The 25,734-nt window shown below is 44.2% G+C and overlaps 1 protein-coding gene across 4 annotated transcripts in view; it reads right to left on the bottom strand.

Annotated features, from left to right (window-relative positions):
• Positions 1–25,734, bottom strand: part of farp2 (FERM, RhoGEF and pleckstrin domain protein 2) — a 237,559-nt gene that overhangs the window by 41,151 nt on the left and 170,674 nt on the right. For all 4 annotated transcript variants that reach the window (XM_067995648.1, XM_067995650.1, XM_067995651.1 and 1 more), the window contains exons 18-21: positions 13,777–14,014; positions 12,524–12,654; positions 5,959–6,027; positions 5,490–5,579 (exon numbers count right to left, since the gene is read on the bottom strand). In XM_067995648.1, coding sequence (XP_067851749.1) covers positions 5,490–5,579; positions 5,959–6,027; positions 12,524–12,654; positions 13,777–14,014 — 528 coding nt within the window. The remainder of the gene's footprint in view (positions 1–5,489; positions 5,580–5,958; positions 6,028–12,523; positions 12,655–13,776; positions 14,015–25,734) is intronic.

Below are 25,734 nucleotides of genomic sequence, written 5' to 3'. Positions count from 1 at the left end.
TTCTTTGATGAAGTAAAGGAGAGGGTTGATGTTGTGTACATGGACTTTCAAAAGGTGTTTGATAAAGTGCCACTTGGTAGACTTGTTAGCAAAATTGAAACACATAGGGTTAAAGGGGTATGGCAGCACGCATACAAAATTGGCTAAGGGACAGAAAGCAGAGAGTAGTGGTGAGTGGTTGTTTTTCAGACTGGAGGGAAATGTGCAGTGGTGTTCTCCAGAGGTCAGTATTAGCTCTTTTTGATATATATTAATGACCTGGACTTGGGTATAATTTCAAAGTTTGCAGATGACACTAAACTCGGACATGTAGTAAACAATGAGGAGGATAGTAACAGACTTCAGGAGGACATAGACAGACTGGTGAAATGGGTAGACACATGGCAGATGAAATTTAACGCAGAAAAGCGTGAAGTGATTCATTTTGGTAGGAAGAATGAGGAGAAGCAATATAAACTAAATGGTACAATTTTAAAGGGGGTGCAGGAACAGAGAGACCTAGGGGTGTATGTACACAAATCTTTGAAGGTGGCAGGACAAGTTGAGAAGGCTGTTAAAAAAGCATATGGGATTCGGGGCTTTATAAATAGAGGCATAGAGTACAAAACCAAGGAAGTTATGCTGAACCTTTATAAAACATGGGTTAGGAGTATTGTGTCCAGTTCTAGGCATCATGCTTTAGGAAGGATGTCAAGCCCTTAGAGAGGGTGCAGAGGAGATTTACTAGCATGGTACCAGGGATGAAAGGCTTCAGTTACATTGAGAGACTGGGGAAACTGGGGTTGTTCTCTTTAGAGCAGAGAAGATTAAGGGGAGATTTGATAGAGTTGTACAAAATCATGAAGTGTTTTGACAAAGCAAATAAGGAGAAACTGTTTCCAGTGGCAGAAGGGTCGGTAATGAGAGGACACAGATTTAACGTAACTGGCAAAAGAACCAGAAGCGACACAGGAAAAAAATGTTTATGCAATGAGTTGTAATGATCTGGAATGCTCTGCATGAAAGGGTGGTGGAAGCAGATTCAATATTAAATTTCAAAAGGGAATTGGATAAATACTTGAAGTGGAAAAATTTACAGGGCTATGGGGAAAGAGCAGGGAAATGGGACTAATTGGATAGCTCTTTCAAACAGCCGGCACAGGCACGGTGGGTCGAATGTCCTCCTTCTGTGCTGTATCATTCTATGATTCCATGACAGGAACTTACTAGATGTAATTTAAGTTAAAAAAAATGGTAATGGAGAAAAGAATGAGACTGAAGATTGACAAATCTCCAGGACCTGATGGTTTCTACCCCAGGGAATTAAAAGAAGTAGGTGAGGAAATTGCAGATGCTTTAGTCAAGATCTTCTTAAAATATTGATTCAGGGATTGTCCGCTTGGATTGGAAAATTGCTAATATCATTCCATTATATAAGAAGGGTGGGAGAGATAAACTAGGAAATTATAGACCAACTAGTCTAACGTCTGTTGTGGGGATATTACTAGAATCTGTCATTAGGGACAGAGTGACTGAGCACTTGAACAGATATGAGCTGATCAGAGAGAGCCAGCATGGATTTGTAAAGGGTAAGTCATGCTTAATGAACCTAGTTGAATTTTTTGAGGTCACTAACGTGGTAGATAAGGGAATGTCTATGGAGGTTATTTATATTGACTTCCAGAGGCCATTCGATAAGGTTCCACATAAGAGACTGTTAGCAAAAATGAAAACGCATGCAATTGGAGGTAACCTATTGGCATGGGTAGGGAATTGGTTAGGTCGGGGACAGAGAGAAGGGATAATGGGTATGTACTCAAATTGGCAGGATGTGACTAGTGGTATCCCCCAGGGATCTGTACTGAAGCCTCAGTTTTTCACTATATTTATGAATGACTTAGATGAAGGAATAGAGACTGTATATCTAAGGTTGCTGACGACACTAAGTTAGGTGACACAGTAAATAGTGTAGATCGGAGCCGAAAGTTGCAAAGGGACATTGATAGATTGAGTGAGTGGGCAAAACTGTAGCAGATGGAGTTCAATGTGGGAAAGTGTGAGGTCATCCACTTTGGACCTAAGAAAGATAGATCAGAGTATTTCCTAAATGGTGAGAAGTTAGGAAATGTGGATGAGCAGAGAGATTTAGGGGACCAAGTACAGAAATCACTAAAAGCTAGTAGACAGGTACAAAAAATAATTAAAAAGGCTAATGGAATGTTAGCTTTTATCTCAAAGAGGCTGGACTATCAAGGGATGGAAATAATGTTACAGTTGTATAAAGCTCTGAATGGATCGCATCTGGAGACTGCGTGCAGTTCTGGGCACCACACCTCAGGAACGATATATTGGCCTTGCAGGGGGTGCATTGCAGATTCACCAGAATGATACCGGGACTAAAAGGGTTAAATTATGAGGACAGGTTGCATAGACTGGGTTTGTATTCCCTTGAATATAGAAGATTATGGGGTGATCTAATTGAGGTGTTTAAGATGATTAAAGGATTTCTTAGGGTAGATAAACTATTTCCTCTGGTGGGGGAAATCCAGAACAAGACGGCATAACCTTAAAATTAGAGCTAGGCCGTTCAGGGGTGATGTCAGGAAGCACTTCTTCACACAAAGGGTAGTGGAAATCTGGAACTCTCTCCCCCAAAAAGTTGCTGAGCCTGGGGATCAGTTGAAAATTGCAAAACTGAGATCGATAGATTTTTGTGGGGCAAGGGTATTGAGGGTTATGGAACCAAGGCGGTAAATGGAATTAAGGTACAGATCAGCCATGATCTAACTGAATGGCGGAACAAGTTCGAGGGGTTGAATGGCCTACTCCTGTCCCTATGTTCCTATTGCAATATCCAGCTACTGAAAGTGATGAATTTTAAAATGAGACAAATGCAATGGAGCTGGAAGCAAGAGGATGAAAGCCAAAGACTGGGAGTCAGACAGCAAAGTGATGAGTCATTCAGCAAACTTAGGCTCAAGGTGAAGACCAATTCAGTAGCATTAAGGGAAAGGAGATGAAGGCTGACATTGATTCAGTAGACTAAAAGGAAAATGGCTAGGGAAGAAATTAAATCAATGGGGCTAAGAGCAAGAGGTCAAAGAGGGAGACCAATTGGGAGGGTTAAGAGCAACGTAAAGTCAGATACCAGTTCAGCAGAGTTAAGGGTCAAAACATAAAGAAAGAGAGCAAAAAGGGAGACCATTTGGGAGGGGTGAGGAGCAATGCAACGAAGACAGTGAGCAATCCATCAAAACGAGGAGCATGAAGGCAAATGAAGAGGCACTGAGGGGTTAAAAAGTATATTTATGTCTTTAATTCACATCCAAACAGCTTCTAAATCTACACTCATCTTGCACAAAGGTCCTAAGTATAAGCAGGATTTACACTGAGCAGTTGCTTAATTCAAGCAAGGGAATCCCACTCTCACAGAACATCCTCATAAGCCAATACTCACCGGGGGCTCCAACACTATCAGCTGGCAAAGGTGCAAATACAGAGAAGGAAGAAAAAAAACATAGCATATACCAGAGTGAGCAAGTTGCTGCACAATCAATCCCTGCTAATAAAGACTAGGATTGGGGTTGAGCTAAATGTTGATATTTGGCGCTGATTTCAGTGATTTTCATTCACTTTGGATTATTTACATTTTTTTTATTCATTCATGGGAAGTGGGCGTCGCTGGTAAGGCCAACATTTATTGCCCATCCCTAATCGCCCTTAAGGTGGTGGTGAGCCGCTTGTTAACATTCTGAGCGCTGGGCAGCTGCCAACTGTATATTAATGAGATCCGGACCTGAAAATATTTTCGCCCTCCTGTTGAAGGGTTCGGGCGGGCGCAGCAGCCGCTCTCCCAACTTCGGCCGTTTTGGGTGTATGTTTCAGATTGACCTTCTCTCCCATCTTTTATCCAAAGAAACACATCAGAAGAACAGCCCACTAATGTCTTTACAGATGCTGAATAGCTTTGCTACCTAATAGTGTCCCTTTGTTTGCTCTGTCGATGCTGGGATAGCCTTGATACCAGATTTTCTGGTCATTTATCACATTGCTGTTTGTGGGACCTTGCTGTGCTACATTTCCCACATTACAACAGTGACTATACTTCAACAATACTTCATTGGCTGTAAAGTGCTTTGGGATGTCCCGAGGTCGTGAAAGGCGCGAGATAAATGTAAGTCTTTCTTTCTTTCTTGCTTTAATACTGTCTCTTTGTTTGCTCTGTAGATGCTGGAATAGCCTTCCTACCTAATAGTGTCTCTTTGCTTTTTCCCCAATGCACAGCAAGAGAGTACAGCGTTGAATTCTAGCTGTAGTGACATGCTGCTGGGCAGCCACACGTGCAGAAGCAGCTCTGCCAAGGGCCGCAGGTGACGGGGAGGTTTGCTTCAAGCTGGCAGAGTCTGTATTATGAGTAATGTGCAGACTGCGTCTTGTACACAGTTTACCTGTGCTGCATTCTAATTCCTATGGTCATGTACAGAAAGCCGGGGTGTCGGTGATTATATTTTCTCTGACCAGTTCACGGCACACACCATGGTTCTACAGAACTTGTATACTAATGCTAGGTATACGTGTATTTGTTGATACAACTTAACAGCTTAACTTCCCATGAATTACCAGCAGCACATCCCTACTCGGTTTTCTTTGCTCTTTAGGGTAAACACAGTGTTAAAAGGAGGTGTTGGGTGTGCATTTAGGGTTTTTTTTTGCTGCAGTTGCTCAAACAGTAACAAGCAACTCCAGTCCATCCAGGACATGAATGTTGTTCCCATATCTGGAACACCCTCCACCCTCTCTCACTCCAGGACAGGGCACAAGAAAAAGCTTGTCACCATTCCCTCTGCCACTTCTAGGCTCCAAGCTCTCTCCCTCGGTTACACCCTTTCTTGTCTCTCTCTATCTTATCATTACTATTATGGTAAATGTTTTCTCTCTGCTTCCTCCTAACAAACAAGTTGTTCTGCATATTTTTCCTCCTCGCAAACTCATTATCATCTCTGATATTCTTTTCAAAGACCTCAGAATTGTGGAACTCCTTACTTCCCTCAGCCTTTCCTCCTACCTACAAGTACAGGTGTTTAAAAGTCAAGTTCAGTGTCACCTAATCCCTACTTCCTGATTTACTTCATCTTCTCTCCTACTCTTTCCAACCTTGTTGGGGCCTTGCACTGTAGAACTTTGCCATCAACCTAAATATCTCAATAAAAGAAAGATAGACAGAGTCAGACATGGATAGACAGATACCACAAACAGACAGATAGATGGAAGACAGACAAGGACCCCACAGATAGGAGTGCCTTCTTCAGCATCGGGCTACTCAGACTGTTGAGTCCTGTAGACAATTCCTAACAGCTCCTTTCACAAAGGGCTCTCCACATCATGCTATTTTCCAAACATTTCTTTATTCCTTGGAACAAAGCTGCTGAACAAGAACTTTAGCAGCAGAGATCAATCAAAGCCAGACTGTCTAATTAAACCTCTACAAAGCTTTCTCGCTGTATACTTACAATCATTCCGTATAGCGGCAGCTGGCCGTGTACTTTAAATTGGTTGCTGGCCGTCACTCCTTTGCTTGTGTACAACAGCATGTCAGAAAACTAGGAGAGATGACAAACTCAGTAAGACATGCAATGTGCCTCATCATTTGGAGAAAACTTAACAGATCGAACTGAGCGATTCCATCAGAGAGACGCCAAACTGAAACACGCAATCAACTGAAATATGCAATGAGCCTTAAAACACTATCACACCGAAATTCCCCGCCACACCAAAATTCCCCATCACACCGAGATACTCCATTAATGGTGAGGATTGGGTTTGAAAGGCAGTTACCTTTACACAGAAGGGAATCAATGGAGAGGATTGGGTTTGAGAGATAGTTACCTTTACATAGAGGAGAATCAGTGGCGAGGGACAGGGCCGATGAGAGGGCCTGTTCCCATACGCACATGGCTATTAGATAGCGTCAACACTTACCAGGAAAAACATCCTCTGCTGCAGCCCTTTTTTGGTAAGTTTATAGAGGCAGCCTTCCCGAATGAAGTCCTGAGGGAACAGGAAGCACAGGAATATATTACATAGAACTGCATAAAATGTACAGCACAGAAACAGGGCATTTGGCAAAACAATTCCATGCTGGTGTTTATGCTCCACACGAGTCTCCTCCCACCCTTCTTCATCTAACCCCATCAGCATATCCTTCTATTCTTTTCTCCCCCATGTGTTTATCTAGCTTCCCTTTAAATGCATCTATGCTAGTTACCTCAACTACTCCTTGTGGTAGCGAGTTTGACATTCTTTCCATTCTCTGGGTGAAAACGTTTCTCCTAAATTCCCTATTGGATTTATTAGTGACTATCTTATATTTATGGCCCCCAGTTCTGGTCTCCCCCGCAAGTGGAAACATCTTTCTTTTTTATTTATTCGTTCATGGGATGTGGGCGTCGCTGGCGAGGCCGCCATTTATTGCCCATCCCTAATTGCCCTTGAGAAGGTGGTGGTGAGCCGCCTTCTTGAACCGCTGCAGTCCGTGTGGTGACGGTTCTCCCACAGTGCAGTTAGAAAGGGAGTTCCAGGATTTTGACCTAGCGACGATGCAGGAACGGCGATATATTTCCAAGTCGGGATGGTGTGTGACTTGGAGGGGAACGTGCAGGTGGTGTTGTTCCCATGTGCCTGCTGCTCTTGTCCTTCTAGGTGGTAGAGGTCGCGGGTTTGGGAGGTGCTGTCGAAGAAGCCTTGGCGAGTTGCTGCAGTGCATCCTGTGGATGGTATACACTGCAGCCACAGTGCGCCGGTGGTGAAGGTAGTGAATGTTTGGGGTGGTGGATGGAGTGCCAATCAAGCGGGCTGCTTTCTCTTGGATGGTGTTGAGCTTCTTGAGTGTTGTTGGAGCTGCACTCATCCAAGCAAGCGGAGAGTATTCCATCACAGTCCTGACTTGTGCCTTGTAGATGGTGGAAAGGCTTTGGGGAGTCAGGAGGTGAGTCACTCACCGCAGAATACCCAGCCTCTGACCTGCTCTTGTAGCCACAGTATTTATATGGCTGGTCCAGTTAAGTTTCTGGTCAATGGTGACGCCAGGATGTTGATGGTGGGGGATTCGGTGATGGTAATGCCGTTGAATGTCAAGGGGAGGTGGTTAGACTCTCTCTTGTTGGAGATGGTCATTGCCTGGCACTTATCTGGCGCGAATGTTACTTGCCACTTATCAGCCCAAGCCTGGATGTTGTCCAGGTCTTGCTGCATGCGGGCTCGGACTGCTACATTATTTGAGGGGTTGCGAATGGAACTGAACACTGTGCAATCATCAGCGAACATCCCCATTTCTGACCTCATGATGGAGGGAAGGTCATTGATGAAGCAGCTGAAGATGGTTGGGCCTAGGACATTGCCCTGAGGAACTCCTGCAGCAATGTCCTGGGGCTGAGATGATTGGCCTCCAACAACCACTACCATCTTCCTTTGTGCTCGGTATGACTCCAGCCATTGGAGAGTTTTCCCCCTGATTCCCATTGACTTCAATTTTACTGGGGCTCCTTGGTGCCACACTCGGTCAAATGCTGTCTTGATGTCAAGGGCAGTCACTCTCACCTCACCTCTGGAATTCAGCTCTTTTGTCCATGTTTGGACCAAGGCTGTAATGAGGTCTGGAGCCGAGTGGTCCTGGCGGAACCCAAACCGAGAATCGGTGAGCAGGTTATTGGTGAGTAAGTGCCGCTTGATAGCACTGTCGACGACACCTTCCATCACTTTGCTGATGATTGAGAGTAGACTGATGGGGTGGTAATTGGCCGGATTGGATTTGTCCTGCTTTTTGTGGACAGGACATACCTGGGCAATTTTCCACATTGTCGGGTAGATGCCAGTGTTGTAGCTGTACTGGAACAGCTTGGCTAGAGGTGTAGCTAGTTGTGGAGCACAAGTCTTCAGCACTACAGCTGGGATGTTGTCGGGGCCCATAGCCTTTGCTGTATCCAGTGCACTCAGCCGTTTCTTGATATCACGTGGAATGAATCGAATTGGCTGAAGACTGGCTTCTGTGATGGTGGGGATATCGGGAGGAGGCCGAGATGGATCATCCACTCGGCACTTCTGGCTGAAGATGGTTGCAAAGGCTTCAGCCTTGTCTTTTGCACTCACGTGCTGGACTCCACCATCATTGAGGATGGGGATGTTTGCAGAGCCTCCTCCTCCCATTAGTTGTTTAATTGTCCACCACCATTCACGACTGGATGTGGCAGGACTGCAGAGCTTTGATCTGATCCGTTGGTTGTGGAATCGCTTAGCATGTTGCTTCCGCTGTTTAGCACGCATGTAGTCCTGAGTTGCAGCTTCACCAGGTTGGCACCTCATTTTCAGGTACTCCTGGTGCTGCTCCTGGCATGCTCTTCTACACTCCTCATTGAACCAGGGTTGATCTCCTGGCTTGTTGGTAATGGTAGAATGAGGAATATGCCGGGCCATGAGGTTACAGATTGTGTTGGAATACAATTCTGCTGCTGCTGATGGCCCACAATGCCTCATGGATGCCCAGTTTTGAGCTGCGAGATCTGTTCTGAATCCATCCAATTTAGCACGGTGGTAGTGCCACACAACACGTTGGATGGTGTCCTCAGTGCGAAGACGGGACTTCCTCTACACGAGGACATACCCAGGGATGGTGATGGAAGAGTCTGGGACGTTGGGTTCTCCACGTCTACCCTATCAAATCTTTTCATCAACTTGAAGATCTCTATCAGGTCACCCCTCAGTCTTCTCTTTTCGAGAGAAAATAGTCCCAGCCTGTTCAGTCTTTCCTGATAGGTATAACCTCTCAATTCTGGTATCATCCTAGTAAATCTTTTTTGTACCTTCTCCAGTTTCTCTATATCCTTTTTATAATATGGAGACCAGAACTGTTGACAGTACTCCAAGTGTGGATTAACCAAGGCTCTACACAATTTTAACACAACTTCTCCGCTTTTCAATTCTATCCCTCTAGAAATGAACCCCAGGTCTTATTAATCTGTGTCGCTACTTTTAGTGGTTTGTGTATCTGTACCCCAGATCCCACTGCTTCTCTACCCCATTTAGACTCTTATTATTCAAGCAGTATGTGGCCTCCTTACTCTTCCTACCTCGATGTAATGCCTCACACTTATCTATAATTGAAATTCATTTGCCAATTACACGCCCATTCTGCAAGTTTCTGTATTTTGTCGCAATCCTCCTCAGTATTAACTACACCCCCCAATTTAGAGTTGTCTGCAAATTTTGAAATTGTACTTCCGATTCCTGAGTCTAAATCATTAATATGAATAGTGAACCACAGTGGTCCCAGCACCAATCCCTGTAGAACACCACTTCCCACCTTTTGCCAGTCTAAGTAACTACCTTTAACGCCTACGCTCTGTTTTCTGTTTTGTAGCCAGCTTGCTATCCATTCTGCTACTTGTCCCCTGACTCCACATGCTCTGACCATGGTCATGAGTCTACTATGAGGTACCTTATCGAAAGCCTTTTGAAAATCCAAATATATTACATCTGCTACATTGCCCATGTCTACTCGTCCTGTTACTTCTTCAAAGAATTCAATAAGGTTGGTCAAGCATGACCTTCCCTTTTGAAATCTGTGCTGACTATTCTTTATTATATTTTTGGTTTCTAAATGCTTTACTATTACATCTTTGAGTAAGGATTCCATTATCTTTCCTACCACCGATGTTAAGCGATTTGGTCTATAGTTCCTTGGACTTGTTCTATCTCCCTTTTTAAATACAGGAATCACATTAGCTGTCCGCCAGTCCTGTGGCACTGTTCCCTTTTCTAATGAATTTTTATATATGCAATAATTATATAATTAAATCACCCAATGTGCATTCTCCACATGAGTGCCAGTGAGTGATGATGGTAAAAGACATCACAGCTGAGCCTGATCCTCTCCTCCCACATCATCCATACAGATGCACATCCAGCAGAGGTTGCTACACAGAGGTGGAAACCCTTGCTATTTCAGCCTCACCTCCTTGGTGTCAGCCGTGACTCAGTTGGTAGCACTCTCGCCTCTGAGTTAGAAGGTTGTGGGTTCAAGTCCCACTCCAGAGATTTGAGCATTTAATCCAGATTGACACTCCAGTGCAGTACTGAGGTAGTGCTGCACTGTTGGAGGTGCCGTCTTTCGAATGAGACATTAGCCCGACGCCCCGTTTGTCCTCTCAGGTGAACGTAAACGATCCCATGGCATTATTTCGAAGAAAAGCAGGGGAGTTCTCCCGGTGTCCTGATCAATATTTATCCCTCAACCAACATCACTAAAAAACAGATTATCTGGTCATTATCACATTGCTGTTTGTGGGACCTTGCTGTGCGCAAATGGCTGCTGCATTTCCTACGTTACAACAGTGACTACTACCCAAAAAGTACTTCATTGGCTGTGAAGCACTTTGGGGTGTCCTGAGGTTGTGAAAGACGCTATATAAATACAAGTTCTTTCTTTTGCTTGTCTGCAGTGTAAGGGGAGGGAGATGCAAAATCATATGGGTCAAAGGCGAGCCAACACCAGCGACACTCGTCATCACCAGTGACAAGAGAATATAGTGCTGCCATCCTCTACCCTCCAAAGTATGAAGCAACCTGTGATAGTGCAACAAGTCAAATACCAGCCAGGCCAAGAGCAAACAATGTCTGACAAACTTGATTGAGTTCTTCAATCAAATAACGGAGAGGGTTGATGAGGGTAGTGCAGCTGATGTGCATATGGACTTTCAAAAGGCATTTGATAAAGTGCCACATAATAGACTTGTTAGCAAAACTGAAGCCTGTTGGGTTAAAGGGACAGTGGCTGCGTGGATATGAAATTGGCTCAGCGACAAAAAGCAGAGGGTAGTGGTGAACGGTTGTTTTTCAGACTGGAGGGAAGTATACAGTGGTGTTCCCCAGGGGTCAGTATTAGGACCACTGCTTTTCTTGATATATATTAATGACCTGAACTTGAGTATAGAGGGCATAATTTCTAAGTATGCAGATGACACAAAGCTTGGAAATGTAGTAAACAGTGAGGAGGATAGTTGCAGAGTTCAGGAGGACATAGACAGACTGGTGAAATGGGCTGACACATCGCAGATGAAATTTAATGCACAGAAGTGTAAAGTCGTACATTTTGCTGGGAAAATTGAGGAGAGGCAATATAAATTAAATGGTACAATTTTAAAGGGAGTGCAGGAACAGAGAGACCTGGTTGGTGGGGGTGGGGGGTGCACCTACACAAATCTTTGAAGCTGGCAGGACAAGTTGATAAGGCTGTTAAAAAGCATACGGGGCCCTTGGCTTTATAAATAGAGGGATAGAGGATAAAAGCAAGGAGGTTATGGTAAACATTTATAAATCATTGGTTAGGCCTCAGCAGGAGTCCTGTGTTCAATTCTGGGCACCACACTTCAGAAAGGATGTCAAAACCTTAGAGAGGGTGCAGAGGAGATCTACCAGAATGGGACCAGGGATGAGGGACTTCAGTTATGTGGAGAGACTGGAGAAGCTGGGGTTGTTCTCCTTGGAGCAGAGACGGTTAAGGAGAGATTTAATAGAGGTGTTTAAAATTATGAAGGGTTTTGGTAGAGTAGATAGGGAGAAACTGTTTCCAGTGGCTGGAGGGTCAATAACCAAAGGATACAGATTTAAGATAAATGGCAAAAAAGCCAGAGGAGAGATGAGGAGAATTTTTTTTACGCGGCAAATTGTTACGATCTGGACTGCACTGCCTGAAAGGACGGTGGAAGCAGATTCAATAGTAACTTTCAAAAGGAAATTGGATAAATACTTGAAAAGGAAAAATTTGCAGGGCTTTGGGGAAAGAGCAGGGGAGTGGGACTATTAGATAGCTCTTTCAAAGAGCCATCACAGGCACAATGGGCTGAATGGCCCCCTGTGCTGCACGATTCTATGATAAGAGCAAACCAACAGCTGCAGGCTGATTGGAATGGCAAATGGCCCTAGGTCTGTGTGAGCTCCTGGGGTCTCCTCGTGCTTTCTCAAACTTTTTTCATAAATCCATACCTTTTAGATGAATTCCTGTGCTCAAGGTAAGAGATGTCAGTGGTGATAAAGGTAAAACTATTATCCTTTTTCACCCAATGTCAACTTCAAGCACACGCAAGGCAAGTGTTACAGAGGTTGGATAAAAGGCAGAGCTTCTATTATACTGCCCAGCCACAGTTAGGGATAAGTGTAAGACTGCAGGGAGGTAAATGCTCCCCCTATGAAGGCCTAACCATTAGAATACAACCCTCACTGCACTAGTTTGACCATTCTGGCATCTCAGAGTCGAATTGCTCTTTTGTGCTGAATTCTGGGCTGTTTTTCTGGCATGAACTTACACCTACTACACCCCATGGTAAGAATGTCCAATCTCAATTAGGACCCATCCAGCCATCAGATGTAGGAGAGTTTTATCTCCTTCTGGGCTGAATTTGAAGTGAAAGGACAGTGCACAAACCCCTGGCTCCCCCAAGAGGGAAGCTTCAGGGAAAAGGAAAGACGAGCACTCCACGTTGTCTGGGCTTACCCTCCCTGGCAGAATCAGATTGTCAATGCCGATAAGGTCCCGTTGTAGCTCCGTGAGCTTCTGAAAATTCTCCAGTCTGATTAAACTACCGTGCAGCTGAGCACTCATCTCTCCGACCTCCTTCAGGGCATCTGCAAATGGAAATCAGCAGCAAGGTCTGTGAAACAGCCGCTAAACTCTTATATGATATATACCATAGTGATCAATGTTCCCTAACTGACGGAAGCAGTCCGTGATAAAAACAGAAAATGCAAGAAACATTCAGCAAGTGAGGCAGAACTTCTGACAAAAGGTCTTCGACCTGAAACGTGAACTCTGTTTCTTTCTCCACAGATGCTGCCTGACTTACTGAGCTTCTCCAGCATTTTCTGTTTTTATTTCAGATTTCTAGCATCCGCTGTATTTTGCTTTTGTTTTGACAGCAGTCTGTGGCTGGGTAGGAGACCTCATCGGGCAGATTCAATACACTGTTGCTTACTAAACACAGTTGCTAAGATTAGCCTTTTTTTGACCTGTGTGGTGGCAGAATCGCATTCACACCTCCCAAATCCTCACGTATTCTGTGCAGTTCCACCCAAGGCTATTCAGTTACTGAAATCTGGCTGGTTCTGTATCCCACCTCTCCTTAGCCCACTGACTGTAGGTACGACTTCCTCGGCCCTGTGGAGCCTCAGTCCTGGGGCAAGCCGCAGGCCAAGTTCCCTTCCTGTTACAACCGGTGTCTCCTTCACTCCCTCTTCCAGCCCCAAGGCATGCACCTGCAGGTCATGAGACATCGATCAGCTGATGTCTTTGTGCTGACAGGTAAGGGTGTGAGAAAAACAAATTGATGCTCATGTATGTTCACACTGGTTACTGCCATTGCAGGCCTGCATATCTGTATAAGGTCTGACTATCCTGGGGATGACAATTGTAAACAATTTTACAACACCAAGTTATAGTCCAGCAATTTTATTTTAAATTCACAAGCTTTCGGAGGCTTCCTCCTTCCTCAGGTGAACGTTTTTTTCCAACAACGTTCACCTGAGGAAGGAGGAAGCCTCCGAAAGCTTGTGAATTTAAAATAAAATTGCTGGACTATAACTGGTGTTGTAAAATTGTTTACAATTGTCAACCCCAGTCCATCACCGGCATCTCCACATCATATCCTGGGGATAGCCTGCCTGCTAGTATCTAACACACTGATACTGATCTCTGCAGTCAGGTGATTGAGCGTGAGGCGTGTATGGTTGTATCTAACGACACATACTGACCTCTGCAGTCTCCGTAATCTCGATGGTCAGGATGGTAGTGCTTGCAGAGTCTCTCCAAGATGAGTTTGTAGTGCATCAGCCTCTGGATGGGCTTCAGCAGGAATGTGTTCAGTGGTAGGTAACAAACCTTCTGCAGCTCAAACTCTTTGTAAACCCCTTCCAGTTTCTTTGAGCGCTTGGTGGCTTTCTCCAATTCTGTTAGAACCTCATCATGTTTCTGAAGGTAGCTGGTGAACTCCTGAAGTTAAAAACGTTGTAATCTTGTAAGTGTGGCTAATGTTGGTTGTGCAAAAGTGTCTGACACGTCCAGTGGAAGCTCTTGATGACAGTGATCTTAAAGATTTTCCATGCATGACCCAGATGGAGTAGAGTAAGAAGCCTGAATCGCAGAGCTTGCCCAGCAGCTCTGTGGGTGAATACTCTGCCCATTCTGGTATTGAAACGCATAAACCTGGAAGGTTTTATCCCCAGAGTGAGCTCGGTTGGCTAATTGGATGCTATAATTGGCCTCAGTACCCTGGACCACAGTGGGGGTGGGGGGTGATATCAGCCAGTGTTCCTGCTCCTGACAGCCCTCCTGTGATCCCTGCGGGACTTTGTGTGTCTGGATGGATGGTGAGGGTGTGATCAGGCCCATGGTTGAACGGTGGCTCACAAACAAGATGTGGCCGCTGGATAAGGCGGCCTGTGACCCTGGGGCTGTGCTCCAGCACGGGTCAGTGTCTTCAGGGGAAAGAGAGAGAAATAGAGAGAGCAGAATTCCCCTGATGTTAGCCATTTGTAACACCCAGCACCAACCTGCTGTTCATTGGCCCTGCACCTGCCGATCTTACTGACACTGCAGGACACGTTACCCTTTCTTTTATCCCCTTCCATCCTAGTTCACCCTGAACAGCCACTTGCTGTGTATGAATGGCCTGGACTGGTGCTCTGCTCCCAGCTTCTCCCCGCCCCTCGTCAGAAAGCACGTAGGCAGTCGGCGAGGATTCCCTTGGGCCTGTGGGAAAGGACACCAAGCGCTGATAGTCTCACACTGCAGCACGGCTAACAGTGGGGAAGCAGCAGTGTGTGCAATTGTGCTAGTTGTTTAATTTTAGGACACATTTACTTACAAACTATGGACTGGCTACAGTTATTGACAGGCCCTGTACTGGGTACTGTTAACTTCAGGCTGTGTACTGGGTACAATTATTGACAGACTGTGTACTGGGTACAGTTAACTACAGGCTGTGTACTGGGTACAGTTATTGACAGGCCCTGTACAGGGTTCAATTATTGACAGGCTGTGTACAGGGTACAATTATTAACAGGCTGTGGACTGGGTACAGTTATTGACAGGCTGTGTACTGGGTACGGTTATTGACGGTTGTGTACTGGGTACAGTTATTGACAGGCCCTGTACTGGGTACCGTTATTGACAGGCTGTGTACGTGGTACAATTATTGACAGGCTGTGTACAGGGTACAATTATTGACAGGCTGTGGACTGGGTACAGTTATTGACAGGCTGTGTACGGGGTACAATTATTGACAGGCTGTGTACTGGGTACAGTTATTGACAGGCTGTGGACTGGGTACAGTTATTGACAGGCTGTGTACTGGGTACAATTATTGACAGGCTGTGGACTGGGTACAGTTATTGACAGGCTGTGTACGTGGTACAATTATTGACAGGCTGTGGACTGGGTACAGTTATTGACAGGTCCTGTACAGGGTACAATTATTGACAGGCTGTGTACGTGGTACAATTATTGACAGGCTGTGTACTGGGTACAATTATTGACAGGCTGTGTACGGGGTACAATTATTGACAGGCTGTGGACTGGGTACAGTTATTGACAGGCTGTGGACTGGGTACAATTATTGACAGGCTGTGTACGGGGTACAATTATTGACAGGCTGTGTACTGGGTACAATTATTGACAGGCTGTGGACTGGGTACAGTTATTGACAGGCTGTGTACTGGGTACAATTATTGACAGGCTGTGTACGTGGTACAATTATTGACAGGCTGTGTACTGGGTACAGTTAACTACAGGTTGTGTACTGGGTACAGTTATTGACAGGTCCTGTACAGGGTACAGTTATTGACAGGCTGTGTACGTGGTACAATTATTGACAAGCTGTATACTGGGTACAGTTAGCTACAGGTTGTGTACTGGGTACAGTTATTGACAGGTCCTGTACAGGGTACAGTTATTGACAGGCTGTGTACGTGGTACAATTATTGACAGGCTGTGTACTGGGTACAGTTATTGACAATTGTGTACTGGGTACAGTTATTGACAGGTCCTGTACAGGGTACAATTATTGTCAGGCTGTGTACTGGGTACAATTATTGACAGGCCGTGTACTGGGTACAGTTATTGACAGGCTGTGTACGTGGTACAATTATTGACAGGCTGTGTACTGGGTACAGTTATTGACAGGCTGTGTACTGGGTACAATTACTGACAGGCTATGTTCTTGGTACAGTTATTGACAGTTGTGTACTTGGTACAGTTATTGACAGTTGTGTACTGGGTACAGTTATTGACAGGCTATGTGCTGGGTACAGTTATTGACAGGCTGTGTACTGTGTACAGTTATTGACAGTTGTGTACTGGGTACAGGACCTGTCAGGCTTGAGCAGAGACAAACAAGCAAGCTCTCCTACTGGAGAGCTGCTGTAGCTAGTTAATTGGTTAGCGAGATTAAACTGGTTCCTGAAACAGTAGCAGGGCTGACTCATCTGAGTCACAAACAGTAGAAATACAGGGGCCTGTGAGTGCAACAGGCACTGAGTGCAGTGGGCACACAGCGAGCAACTTGAGAGTTTGGTGAGTGTGGGAGTTCGGTGAAGTTGGGTAAGGAGGTGCTGCTTTGCCTTCCTTTTCCTAACTTTTTCCGCAGAGCGGTGGCGACCTGAGCAGCAGCAGACCGAGAGCGGGGATAAAAGCAGCAGCAGACCGAGAGCGGGGATAAAAGCAGCAGCAGACCGAGAGCGGGGATAAAAGCAGCAGCAGACCGAGAGCGGGGATAAAAGCAGCAGCAGACCGAGAGCGGGGATAAAAGCAGCAGCAGACCGAGAGCGGGGATAAAAGCAGCAGCAGACCGAGAGCGGGGATAAAAGCAGCAGCAGACCGAGAGTGGGGATAAAAGCAGCAGCAGACCGAGAGCGGGGATAAAAGCAGCAGCAGACCGAGAGCAGGGATAAAAGCAGCAGCAGACCTGCAACAAGAGAAAACTGCAGTGCGACGTCACAGGTGAGGCAGGTAAGTGATTGGTAGTGACTGTGGGCTGAGCTTTAAGTTAACATATAGCATATAACTAAATTTTAAAAACTAAATTTAATTAATCGAGGTAAATAATTTGATTAACACTAAATTAATTAATTAAATAAATAAAATAATGGGAGATCAGGAGTTGTGCTGCTGCTGCAATATGTGGGAGCTTGTGGACATTTTTTGTCCAGGGCGACTTCATCTGCAGTAAGTGTCTGCGGCTCGAGGAACTTCGGCTCCGAGTTGAGGAGCTGGAGTCCGAGCTGCGGATATTGCGAGACACCAGGGAGGGAGAAAGTTACCTGGACCTTTTGCTCCAGGAGGCAGCCACACCCCTTAGATTGAATACTTTAGAATTGACATGTGGTCAGGGACAGGAGGGTGTGACTGCGAGTGAGGCAGGTACGGGGATCCAGGAGGTAGTATTACAGGAGCCTCAGTCCCTGCGCTTACAGGAACATAGGAACATTGGAACAGGAGTAGGCCATTCAGCCCCTCGAGCCTGCTCCGCCATTTGATAAGATCATGGCTGATCTGTGATCTAATTCCATATACCTGCCTTTGGCCCATATCCCTTAATACCTTTGGTTGCCAAAAAGCTATCTATCTCACATTTAAATTTAGCAATTGAGCTAGTATTAATTGCTGTTTGCGGAAGGGAGTTCCAAACTTCTACCACCCTTTGTGTGTAGAAATGTTTTCTAATCTCGCTCCTGAAAGGTCTGGCTCTAATTTTTAGACTGTGTCCCCAACTCCTAGAATCCCCAACCAGCGGAAATAGTTTCTCTCTATCCACCCTATCTGTTCCCCTTAATATCTTTTAAACTTCGATCAGATCATCCCTTAACCTTCGAAACTCTAGAGAATACAACCCCAATTTGTGTAATCTCTCCTTGTAACTTAACCCTTGAAGTCTGGGTATCATTCTAGTAAACCTACGCTGCACTCCCTCCAAGGCCAATATGTCCTTCCGAAGGTGCGGTGCCCAGAACTGCTCACAGTACTCCAGGTGCGGTCTAACCAGGGTTTTGTATAGCTGCAGCATAACTTCTGCCCCCTTGTACTCTAGTCCTCTAGATGTAAAGGCCAGCATTCCATTTGCCTTATTGATTATTTTCTGCACCTGTTCATGACACTTCAATGATCTATGTACCTGAACCCCTAAGTCCCTTTCGACATCCACTGTTTTTAACTTTTTACCATTTAGAAAGTACCCTGTTCTATCCTTTTTTGATCCAAAGTGGATGACATCACATTTGTCTACATTGAATTCCATTTGCCACAGTTTTGCCCATTCACCTAATCTATCAATATCGCTTTGTAATTTTATGTTTTCATCTACACTGCTTACAATGCCACCAATCTTTGTGTCATCAGCAAACTTAGATATGAGACTTTCTATGCCTTCATCTAAGTCGTTAATAAATATTGTGAATAATTGAGGCCCCAAGACAGATCCCTGCGGGACTCCACTAGTCACATCCTGCCAATGTGAATACTTACCCATTATCTCTACTCTCTGTCGCCTTTCGCTCAGCCAATTTCCTAACCAAGTCCGTACTTTTCCCTCGATTCCATGGGCTTCTAACTTAGCTAACAGTCTCTTATGTGGGACCTTATCAAATGCCTTCTGGAAGTCCATATAAATAACATCCATTGACATTCCCCTGTCCACTACTTTAGTCATCTCTTCAAAAAATTCAATCAGGTTTGTCAGGCATGACGTACCTTTCACAAATCCATGCTAGCTCTCTCTGATTAACTGAAAATTCTCGAGGTGTTCAGTCACCCTATCCTTAATTATAGACTCCAGCAATTTCCCCACAACAGATGTTAGGCTAACTGGTCTATAATTCCCTGGTTTATCTCTCTCTCATTTCTTAAAAAGCGGTGTGACATGTGCAATTTTCCAATCCAGAGGGACAGTTCCTGAATCTAGAGAACTTTGAAAGATTATAGTTCGGGCATCTGCAATGTGCTCACCTACTTCCTTTAAAACTCTGGGATGGAAACCATCTGGTCCTGGGGATTTGTCACTCTTTAGTGCTATTATTTTCTTCATTACTGTTGCTTTACTTATGTTAATTTTATCGAGTCCATGTCCCCGATTCAATATCAGTTTTCTTGGGATTTCCGGCTTGCTATTTTCATGCTTGTCCAATAGATTTGACGTTCTTGCAACCTTTATGGACAAGTGCGGAGACTGCAGGGAGGACGAGCAAACTGACCGCGGTACCATGGTACAGGAAGCCTTTCAAGTGAGGGAAGTAAAAAGGAAGGTGGTTGTAATAGGCGACAGTATAGTTAGGGGGATACATTGTTCTCTGCAGCCACGAGCATGAGTCCCAAAGGCTATGTTGCCTACCAGGGTTAAGGACATCTCCTCCAGGCTGGAAAAGAACTTGGAGTGGGAGGGGGAGGATCCAGTCGTGGTCCATGTAGGTACCAACCACATAGGTAGGACTAAGAAAAAGGTTCTGCTGAGAGAGTTTGAGCAGCTAGGGACTAAATTAAAAAGCAGAACCACAAAGGTAATAATCTCTGGATTATTACCTGAGCCACGAGCAAATTGGCATAGGGTCAACAGGATCAGGGAGATGAATGCGTGACTCAAAGATTGGTGTGGGAGAAGTGGGTTTTGATTCGTGGGGCACAAGCACCAGTACTGGGGAAAGAGAGAGCTGTTCCGTTGGGACGGACTACACCTGAACCATGCTGGGACCAGAGTTCTAGCAAATCGAATAACTGGGGAGGTAGATCGGGCTTTAATCTAAATAAAGTGGGGGGTGGTGGGAGGGTCCTCGTGGAGAGAAATCTGGAATGCTAAAGAGAAAAGACAAAGAAGCAGTGCAGTAAAGTGATTGGGGTCAGGATAATCAGATTGTGTCAAGATAATCAGATTGTGTCAGGAAGGGACAGAGCGCACAAAAAGAGTGCACTAACAAATAGGGTCCGGGTAAGAAAAAATGGTAATAAGACAAACAAGGCCATAGTACAAAAAAATCTTCAGATGTCTAAAAATGTTAAAAAGACAAATCTAAAGGCACTGTATCTGAATGCACGAAGCATTCGTAATAAGGTAGATGAATTAACAGCGCAAATAGATGTAAACGGATATGATATAATAGCAAGTACAGAGACATGGCTGCAGGGTGACCAAGACTGGGAGCTGAATATCCAAGAGTATTCAATATTTAGGAAGGACAGGCAAAAAGGAAAAGGAGGTGGGGTGGTGTTGTTAGTAAAGGATGAAATCAGAGCAATAGTGAGAAAGGATATTGGCTCAGAAAATCAAGATGTAGAATCAGTCTGGGTGGAGTTAAGAAGCACCAAGGGACTAAAAACACTGGTGGGAGCTGTCTATAGGCCTTCAAACAGTAGTGGTGATGTAGGGGATGGCATCAAACAGGAAATTAGAGATGCATGTAACAAGGGTACTGCAGTAATCATGGGTGACTTTAATCTACATACAGCCTGGCCAAACCAAATTAGCAATAATACTATGAAGGATGAATTCCTGGAGCGTGTACGAGATGGCTTTTTAGACCAGTACGTTGAGAAGCCAACCAAGGAACAGGCTATCCTAGATTGGGTATTGTGCAATGAGAAGGGGTTAATTAATAATCTTGTTGTTCGGGTCCTTTAGGGAAGAGTGACCATAACATGATAGAATTCTTCATTAAGATGGAAAGTGAAGTAGTCCAATCCGAAACTAGGGTCCTAAATCTAAACAAAGGAAACTATGAAGGTATGAGGAGTGAGTTGGCTATGATAGATTGGGAAGCTCCATTAAAAGGCATGACTGTGGATAGGCAATGGCTAACATTTAAGGAATGAATGCATGAATTGCAACAGTAATACATTCCTTTCTGGAGCAAAAACACAAAAGGAAATGCGGTCCAACCATGGCTAATAAAAGAAATTAAGGATAGTATTAGATCCAAAGAGGAGTCATATAAAGTTGCCAGAAAAAGTAGCAAGACTGAGGATTGGTAGCAGTTTAGAATTCAGCAAAAAAGGACCAAGAGATTGATTAAGAGGGGAAAAATAGAGAGTAAACTTGCAAGGAACATAAAAAAGCTGCTACAAGTATGTAAAAATAAAAAGATTAGTGAAGACAAATGTAGGTTCCCTACAGTCAGAAATGGGAGAATTTATAATGGGGAACAAGGAAATGGCAGAGCAATTAAACAAATACTTTGGTTCTGTCTTCACAGAAGAGGACACAAATAACTTCCCAGAAATGCTAGGGAATCAAGGGACTAGTGAAAAGGAGGAATTAAAGGAAATTAGTATTAGTAAAAAAAAAGGGCTGGAGAAATTAATGGGACTGAAAGCTGATAAATTCCCAGGGCCTGATAATCTGCATCCCAGAGTACTAAAAGAGGTAGCCATGGAAATAGTGGATGCATTAGTTGTCATCTTCCAAAATTCAGAGTCTATTATAAAGGATGTGATAACGGACACTTAGAAAATATCAATGGGATTAGACAAAGTCAACCTGAATTTATGAAAGGGAAATCATGTTTGACAAACCTACTGGAGTTTTCTGAGGATGTAACTGGTAGAATAGATAAGGGAGAAACAGTGGATGTGGTTTATTTGGATTTTCAGAAGGCCTTTGACAAAGTCCCACATAAGAGATTAGTGTGCAAAATTAAAGCACATGGGATTGGTGGTAATATACTGGCATGGATTGAAACTTGGTTAACAGACAGAGAACAGAGAGTAGGAATAAATGGGTCTTTTTCGGGGTGGCAGGCGGTGACTAGTGGGGTACCGCAGGGATCAGTGCTTGGGCCCCAGCTATTCACAATATATATCAATGATTTGGATGAGGGAACCAAATGTAATGTTTCCAAGTTTGCTGACGACACAAAACTAGGTGGGATTGTGAGTTGTGAGGAGGATGCAAAGAGGCTTCAAGGCGATTTAGACAAGTTGAGTGAGTGGGCAAATACATGGCAGATGCAGTATAAACGTGGATAAATGTGAAGTTATCCACTTCGGAAGGAAAAACAGAAAGGCAGTGTATTATTTAAATGGTGATAGATTGGGAAATGTTGATGTACAAAGGGACCTGGGTGTCCTTGTACACCAGTCACTGAAAACAAACATGCAGGTGCAGCAAGCAGTTAGGAAGGCAAATGGTATGTTGGCCTTCATTGTAAAAGGATTTGAGTATCGGAGCAAGGATGTCTTACTGCAGTTTTACAGGGCCTTGGTGAGACCACACCTGGAGTATTGTGTGCAGTTTTGGTCTCCTTACCTAAGAAAGGATATACTTGCCATACAGGGAGTGCAGCGAAGGTTCACCAGACTGATCCCTGGGATGGCAGGACTGTCATATGAGGAGAGATTGGGTCGACTTGGCCTGTATTCACTCGAGTTTGGAAGAATGAGAAGGGATCTCATTGAAACGTAGAAAATTCTGACAGGGCTAGACAGACTGGATGCAGGGAGGATGTTTCCCCTGGCTGGGGGGGTCCAGAGCGAGGGATCACAGTCTCAGGATACAGGGTAGGACATTTAGGACTGAGATGAGGAGAAATTTCTTGTCAGAGGGTGGTGAACCTGTGGAATTCTCTACCACAGAAGGCTGTGGAGGCCAAGTCACTGAATATATTTAAGAAGGAGATAGATAGATTTCTAGACACAGAAGGCATAAAGGGGTATGGGGAGAGAGTGGGAATATGGTATTGAGATAGAGGATCAGCCATGATCATATTGAATGGTGGAGCAGGCTCGAAGGGCCGAATGGCCTACTCCTGCTCCTATTTTCTATGTTTCTATGTACAGTGATTGACATGCTGTATACTGGGTACAGTTATTGACAGGCTGTGTACTGGGTATAGTGATTGACAGGCTGTGTACTGGGTACAGTGATTGACAGGCTGTGTACTGGGTACAGTGATTGACAGGCTGTATACTGGGTACAGTGATTGACAGGCTGTGTAATGGGTACAGATATTGACAGGATGTGTACATGGTACAGCTATTGACAGGCTGTGTACTGGGTACAGTAATTGACAGGTCGTGTACGGGGCGCAGTGTTCGTCAGACTGTGTAATGAGTACAATTATTGACAGGCTCTGTACTGGGTACAGTGATTGACAGATCCTGTACTGGGTACAGCGATTGAGAGGCTGTGTAATGGGTACAGAAATAGACAGGCCCTGTACTGGGCACAGTGATTGAAAGGTCCTGTACTGGGCACAGTTATTGGCAGGCCCCGTATTGCGTACAGTGATTGACAGGCCCTGTACTGGGCACAATGATTGACAGGCTGCGTGCTGGGTACAGTTATTGACAGGCTGTGTACTGGATACAGTGATTGACAGACTGTGTGCTGGGTACAGTTACTGACAACTCGGATATCGATCATTAGTCATTTGACAGTTCTGGAGATTGAAACGGTTGTTCCCCACTTACCATCTGCTGCCTTGTCACCGTTATAAAGAGAAATAGAAAATCAACTATGAAAAAAAACATTGAGGCTTTGAATATCACTTATCAAATCAAGGTGTCAATTAGAGTTGTGATATTATACTTAAATAATGAAAGCCATGAAAGAGAGCTCCCCCTTTAAAAAAAAAAGACTTTGAAATGACTGCAGTTTAAACAGCACTGTTCTCATTACAAGAAATAATGAATAAAAGGAAGAATTAATATAAATGATGTAACTCTATTCGATGATACCTGCCATAAAGCTTAGCAGATTCAGTGCACGGTCACCCATTTTATTAGTATACACACTGGACTTGAGTTCAGCTTCTTAAGGGCAATGTCCTAGGAGCTTGTTCTATTCACTGAGAGCTTTTTAAAATTACAGGTCATGGATGAATTCATTCACTTTTGACACACAATCAGTCAATCCAACGGGTCTCAAATTGCCTTCTACACTAGTTAATATTTTTTTTTTAAATCAACATTATAAAAATGCATGCCCATGTTTCTGAGATACAAGAATATAGAAAGTCCATCGCCCTGAGGAAGAAGGTGAAATAGGTATACAATTCTCTCCCCAAAAGAACCGTCTATTTTGGATATAATAATGCACAGGCTTTAAATATTCCCTTTTTCATCAATCTGTAGATCGAATTTATCCATCCAGGAATTAACCACCCACTCATCAATTTTATCAACTGGTACTTTTACTTGTCGAACATACGAATTAAGAGCAGGAGAAGGCCATTCGGCCCCTCAAGCCTGCTCTGCCGTTTGATAAGATCATGGCTGATCTGATTGTGACGTCAACCCTACTTTCCTGTCTAACTTCTATAACCTTTGACTCCCTTGTTAATCAGAAATTATCTAACTCAGCCTTAAAAATATTCAATGACCCTGCCTCCACCGCTCTCTGGGGAAGGGAGTTCCACAGACTCACAACCCTCTGAGAGAAAAAATATCTCCTCATCTCTGTCTTAAATGGGAGACCCCTTATTTTTAACTGTGTCCCCTAGTTCTAGTCTCTCTCACAAGGGGAAACATCCCCTCAGCATTTACCCCTTCTAGTCCCCTCAGGATATTATATGTTTCAATAAGATCACCTCTCATTCTTCTAAACTCCAGTATATAAAGGCTCAACTTGTCCAACGTTTCCTCATAAGATAACCCCCTCATCCCAGGAATCAGTCGAGTGAACCTTCTCTGAACCGCCTCTAAAGCAATTATGTCCTTTCTTAAATAAGGAGACCAAAACTGCGCACGGTATTCTAGATGTGGTCTCACCAATGCCCTGTACAACTGTAGCAAAACATCTCTACTTTTAGATTCCATTCCCCTTGCAATAAATGACAACATTCCATTTGCCTTCCTAATCACTTGCTGTACCTGCATATTAACTTTTTGTGATTCATGTACTAGGACACCCAGATCCCTCTATACCTCAGAGTTCTGCAATCTCTCTCTATTTAAATAATATACTGCTTTTCTATTCCTCCTGCCAAAGTGGACAAGTTCACATTTTCCCACATTACATCTGCCAAATTTTTGCCCACTCACTTAACCTATCTATATCCCTTTGCAGACTCCTTATGTCCTCTTCACAACTTACTTTCCTACCTACGTTTGTGTCATCAGCAAATTTACCAACCATACATTCGGTCCCTTCATCCAAGTCATTGATATAGATTGTAAATAGTTGAGGCCCAAGCACTGATCCCTGTGGCACTCCACTCGTTACATCTTGCCAACCTGAAAATGACCCATTTATGCCTACTCTCTGTTTCCTGTTAGCTAACCAATCCTTTATCTGTGCTAATATGTTACCCCCTACACCATGAACTCTTATTTTGTGTAATAGCCTTTGATGTGGCATCTTGTCAAAAGTCTTCTGGAAATCCAAGTACACCACATCCACAGGATCCCCTTTATCCATGTTGCTTGTTACTTTCTCAAGGAACTCTAATAAATTAGTCAAACACGATTTCCCTTTCACAAAGCCGTGTTGACTTTCTAAGATTTTCTAAGTGCCCTGCTTTAACCTCCTTAATAATAGATTCTAGCATTTTCCCTATGACAGATGTTAAACTAACTGGCCTGTAGTTTCCTGCTTTCTGTCTCCCTCCTTTCTTGAATAGAGGAGTTACAGTCACTATTTTCCAATCTGATGGGACCCTTCCAGAATCTAGGGAATTTTGGAAAATTAATACCAATGCATCTAGCATCTCTGCAGCCACTTCTTTTAAGACCCT

Source organism: Heptranchias perlo, chromosome 13 (genome assembly GCF_035084215.1).
Source record: "Heptranchias perlo isolate sHepPer1 chromosome 13, sHepPer1.hap1, whole genome shotgun sequence".
In the NCBI taxonomy this organism is placed as follows: Eukaryota; Metazoa; Chordata; class Chondrichthyes; order Hexanchiformes; family Hexanchidae; genus Heptranchias; species Heptranchias perlo.
Note: the sequence above shows the minus strand (reverse complement) of the source record. Positions and strands in the feature narration are given on the sequence as shown.